At 52.9% G+C, this 5017-nt stretch overlaps 1 protein-coding gene across 5 annotated transcripts in view; it reads left to right on the top strand.

Annotated features, from left to right (window-relative positions):
- Positions 1-4783, top strand: part of MYO1C (myosin IC) — a 33423-nt gene extending 28640 nt beyond the window's left edge. For 3 of the 5 annotated variants that reach the window (XM_019650518.1, XM_019650520.1, XM_019650519.1), the window contains exons 32-33: positions 4116-4139; positions 4545-4783. In XM_019650518.1, the coding sequence (XP_019506063.1) occupies positions 4116-4139; positions 4545-4571 (51 nt within the window). In that variant the 3' untranslated portion in view covers positions 4572-4783. Of the gene's footprint in view, positions 1-4039; positions 4140-4544 lie in introns of all 5 variants that reach the window. The other 2 variants (XM_019650522.1, XM_019650523.1) reach the window with 1 other exon arrangement.
- The last annotated feature ends 234 nt before the right edge of the window (positions 4784-5017 follow it).

Below are 5017 nucleotides of genomic sequence, written 5' to 3'. Positions count from 1 at the left end.
GGCCCACTGCTGACACTTCTGCAATCCAGAGAAACACTAAATAAAGCAATATGTGTTTGCCAACATTGGTCTCCTTGTGAATGTTAGGAAAGGGACAGGACCCCTAAAAGGTAGCCAAGGGTCTTGTATTTTAATTTTTACCCTGGTCCCAGAAGAAAGGAGGCAGGGCCAGGGAAAGAGCAGGTGTGACCAGTAGCTGCAGCTTTAGCTTGCTCTTTCATTGATGTCTCCGGAAGGGCAGCTCAGCCTGGCCCAGCGCTGTGGACTGGGGGAAAGGACACACAGTCCCTTGCCTATGGGCGTCAGCGCAGTGGGCAGGGCTGGCACAAAAACGCAGCTCAAATTTGTGGGAAGTACAGGTGCCAACGGGCAGAGACCCACAAGCGACTGACGGGGTATGTGTGTGTGTGTGTGTATGGTGGGGTGGGAGTGGGGGAGTGTAGGGATGTAAACACTTCAGAGAAGATGGCATTTGAGGTGGGTCTCAAAAGATAGTCTCCAAATTCTGTTGCAACTGACAAACCCAATCAGAATGGCTTGGGCAGAAAAGGACATTTTTTAGCATTCACGATGTAACAGCCCCAGGGTTGGGCTGATTCCAGGTATTCAGACAACATTGTCACAAATGTGTTGAACTACTTCTTTTCAGCCTTCCTTTGTGGTAGCTTCATTCTCAGGCAGGTTCTCACCTTGTGGTATGGTGGCGGCAACAGCCACCAGCAGCTTCGGGTTTTCATTCTATGAAGCTGGCATCGGAGGTGGAAAGAAAATGTGCCTCTTTCTGGTCGATTCTCAGTGGACCACCTTGAATGAGGTGGTCTTCCCTGACCCAAGCCCTGTAGTAGGAAGAAGGGCTTATTTTGATGTGTGCCTGCCAGGCCTGGGTCATGTACCTACCCCCATGCCCAAACAAGTGGCATGAACCACACCTGACTGCAAGGACCAAAAGTGGGGGCAGATAACTTCCCAAAAGAAAATCAGTGTTGCCTCCAGAAGAAAGGGGATAAGTGTTGCAAGCTGCTACCATAGAACTCAGCAGCTAAGAGTTTTCCCAAGTGGGAGGAGTGTTGCAAATAGAAGGAATGGCAGGCCTTCATGGCAAGAAAATGTGTAATTTGGGGTTAGGCTGCCTGCTGAATTTAGATTCATCACCTAGGGCAGAAGTTCTCCATGAATGAGATACCATATCTTGGGCTTGACAAAATCCTGGGAGCACACCTAGATTTTGACACCTCCCCCCAAATTAATTTACAGAAAAATGAAAGCACCACAATAATTTGTCCACTCTATCAGTAGTAACAGTGGCTCCAAGAAGCCAACAGATAAGATAAATCCCCGCGTTAGATGCAATTACCAGCTTTACAACTGGAACAACATTCCTTTCGCTAGCCAATTGGTATGCATGGGAGAGTGATGTCACAGACATAACCCAGATGCAACCGAGGACCCTGTCCTTTTGAGACGTAACCAAGAATGGTTGGCACCCCCAGCTCACGTACTGCCGGAAGTGCAGTGCCCTCCAAGAGATAGCTGCCAATTGTAGGAAGCTAATTTTGGCTCTCGACAAGAGCCTCCACCCGCTTTCCATTCATTCATTCCTTCATTTAACCAGCCAGGCTCCCTGAGACAGCCTTGATACGTGAGATATTGCAGGAACAAAAAAAAGAACAAAATCTCTGCTTTTATGGAGCTTATGTTCTAGAAAGGAAGAGAGGAGAATATAGAAAACAAACACGTAAAACATACAATGGATTGATTAGAAGGAGATAAGTGCTAGGAATATAAATAAAGCTGAGAATTGGGGAGAGGGAGAGTTGGGTGTGCAGTTTGCAGTTTCAAAGGGACTGGAGAGGGAAGGCCTCTGAGGGGGCTACCCTGGAACAGGACATGAAGCAGGGGAGGGAGTGACTGCAGATTTCCAGCAGAGGGAACAGCAAGTGCAAAGCTTGTTAAAGAAAGAGGAAGAAGGTCAATGGGGCCTGGAAAGGAATGAGCAGGGAGAGAAGATAGATGCTTTTGCATCTCACCTCCTTTAGATTTTCTTGATTTTTTCAGCTCCTTGAGGACTGAGTCAAGGAAGTTGGCACCTGCTCCTGGATTCCTCCGTGCAAAAGGCTTCTGTGTGACCAGCTCTCCTAAAGGATGGGGGCAACGAGGGGGGTTTACATTGCAGCGAAGCAGACAACTCATTCTCAACGTCCTACAGGATGTCGCCACTGGGAACATCTCACTGACCTTTCCGGGAAGGTCTGGCCTCCTGCCTTGGTTCCCAGCGCACTCTCCTCCTCTAGACTCTCGTTGGAGTCCTCTCACATTTCTCCCCAGAGCTTTCTCCTGGTGTCTGCCTCTAGATCTTATCTGTGCACATGTTAAGACTGGTTCTTGTCTTTGCAAAACTAAGGGCTACCCACTGGGGGGTGGGGCATCCGTCTTGTTCATAGTCTAGAAACTCCAGGGGAGACTTGGAAATTTCTCTGTCTCCTTTCTCTCTCTCCCTTGGGGCCCATATGTAAATGAGAACAGGGCAGAAGCGTATTTTCCCACTAATACAAACTGTGTCTATACACACTTACCCACTTTTCTCTCTTTTNAGAGGCTGCCCAGAGCTCTGGGTTGATAAGGCTGTAGCTTCAGTCTGATCGATTGGTAGTGTCTGCCATGGTTCCAGAGACAGACATTGGTAGCCAATGTGCCTTGTATTTGCCAACTCAGGATAGGGTGATGCTAAAGGACCCATCCAGCTCAGATAACCTGTAGAAGTTTTGAGTATTACAATCAGCTAGCTTCAAGATTCCATGTTGAAGCTGAACCTGCGGGACTGCAGGGCCTGATATGAGGGGAATTATCCCCCAAATTGGGCCTGGACCCTGATAATGCTGTCATGACCCTTCCAGGGAGCCCTCTCCCTTGGTTGGTAGAGCCGGGGGCGAGGTAGAGGAGGCGCTGATGGGAGTGTTGGTGGCAGGGCTCAGCCTCCTGGTGTTGGGGGCAGAGAGGGTGAAGGAAGCTGCCTCAGCTTCTGAAGCTGGCATGGCCACCCCCCATCATGATGGTCCCCACCCTCTGACACTCCTCCCCGCCCTTGTCTCCTCAGCTGCATCAGAAAGCCGTGGCTAGTGAGATCTTCAAGGGCAAAAAGGACAATTATCCCCAAAGCGTCCCCAGGCTCTTCATCAACACACGGCTTGGTGAGATCTTGACTTTCCAGTGATCAAACCCCCCATCACCATCCTAGGCCCCTCTTTCCTCCTCTGATTTCCCTCTCCCTGATCTGGGTTGCAGGTGCAGACGAGATCAGCCCCAAAGTGCTGCAGGTGCTAGGCACTGAGCCCATCCAGGTGAGACCCTGCCTGCCACCCTTAGTCCAGCATGGTTCTGCTGCCCAAGGGCTGGATGGGGGTCTCAGGGCCTGGACAGAGGGTGAGGGGGGTTATCCCTGGAGCCCCCTCAGCAGCTCCCCTGCCCCTCACTCCATCCTCTGTCCCCAGTATGCTGTGCCTGTAGTGAAATACGACCGCAAAGGCTACAAGCCCCGCTCCCGGCAGCTGCTGCTGACGGCCAGTGCTGTGGTCATCGTGGAGGATGCCAAAATCAAGCAGAGGATTGATTACACCAACCTGACCGGTGAGCCAGAGTCCAGGGCTACACAGGGAGGGCCCCTGCTCTGACCCTTGAACCCTGACCTCTGCCCTTCCCCCTCAGGGATCTCCGTCAGCAGCCTGAGCGACAACCTCTTTGTGCTGCATGTGCAGCGTGAGGACAACAAACAGAAGGTACCCATTTGGCGGCTGGGAGACAGGGTGGGGCTGGCTTCTCCAGCTCTGGGCAGAGCCTGACCCCTCCCCCTCCCCTTGCCTGGGTCTCCCAGGGGGATGTGGTGCTGCAGAGTGATCACGTGATTGAAACACTGACCAAGACCGCCCTCAGTGCTGACCGTGTGAATAATATAAACATCAACCAGGGCAGGTGAGGCAAGTAGGGGGAGTGAGGGGCCGTGTGCACACACGTGGGCAGGCCTCACACACCCCCTGCCTTCCAGCATCACGTTTGCAGGGGGCCCTGGCAGGGACGGCATTATCGACTTCACATCTGGCTCGGAGCTGCTCATTACCAAGGCCAAGAACGGGCACCTGGCTGTGGTAAGTGGGGACCTGGCAGGCAACACCTACTTCCCTGCGGATGGTCCTAGGATTAGGGTGGAGCCTCTGGTGGCCAAGGCTTCCTTAGCGCTGCTTGGGTACCATTCTACTCCCTTCATCCCATTGCTCATTGAGGCTCTGGAGGGAGGAGCCATTTGAACCCCCACAATGCAGAGGGTCATAAAGATGGCAGCATGGGGAGGTGGGGCAGACCTAGAGGGGTTAGGGGGGTGTGCTGGGTGGGAGGAGGGGCCCACTCTGGCTAGGGCAGGGAGTCCCATGGGAGTAGGAGCAGAGTCTCCAGGACCAGGCTGCTACTGCATGTATCTAACCCGTGAAGACAAGTGCCCAGTGCACCTGTCAGCTTCCTGCTCACCACTTGGACTTCTCCCTCTGCTCCTACAGGTGGCCCCACGGCTGAACTCTCGGTGATGAAGGCACCCACTGGACCCTCCCACCTCCCATTGCTTTGCTTATCCTCTCTTACCCTTCTCAGTTACCAAAGACTCGAGCTTCCAGACAGGGACCCAGGGACACCTCGAAGCCCACCGACAAACTCCTGCCTCCTGCTCGTCCCTCTCTTGAGGGAGCCGCGGGGGCCAGGGAGCTGCCACAGGAGCGGGCCAGGCCGGGCCACAGCAATAGGAAAGCCGGGGCCAGAGGCAGCTCTGCCAGCCCCATTGCCAATGCCAAATATTTGAGAGAAGGGAACTTTTGCTGAGGTTTTCTCTGAGATTTTTTTGATGCTTTATAGGAAACTATTTTTAAAAAAAAGCCATTTTCCACCCCAAGACACACTGGATGTGTTTTCCCTGACTCCAGCAGGACGGGGAATGTAGCTCAGAGGTTGGGTGGTCTGGGCCCTGGTGCCCTCTTCC

This window comes from Hipposideros armiger, unplaced genomic scaffold (assembly GCF_001890085.2).
Source record: "Hipposideros armiger isolate ML-2016 unplaced genomic scaffold, ASM189008v1 scaffold_141, whole genome shotgun sequence".
NCBI lineage: Eukaryota > Metazoa > Chordata > Mammalia > Chiroptera > Hipposideridae > Hipposideros > Hipposideros armiger.
Note: the sequence above shows the minus strand (reverse complement) of the source record. Positions and strands in the feature narration are given on the sequence as shown.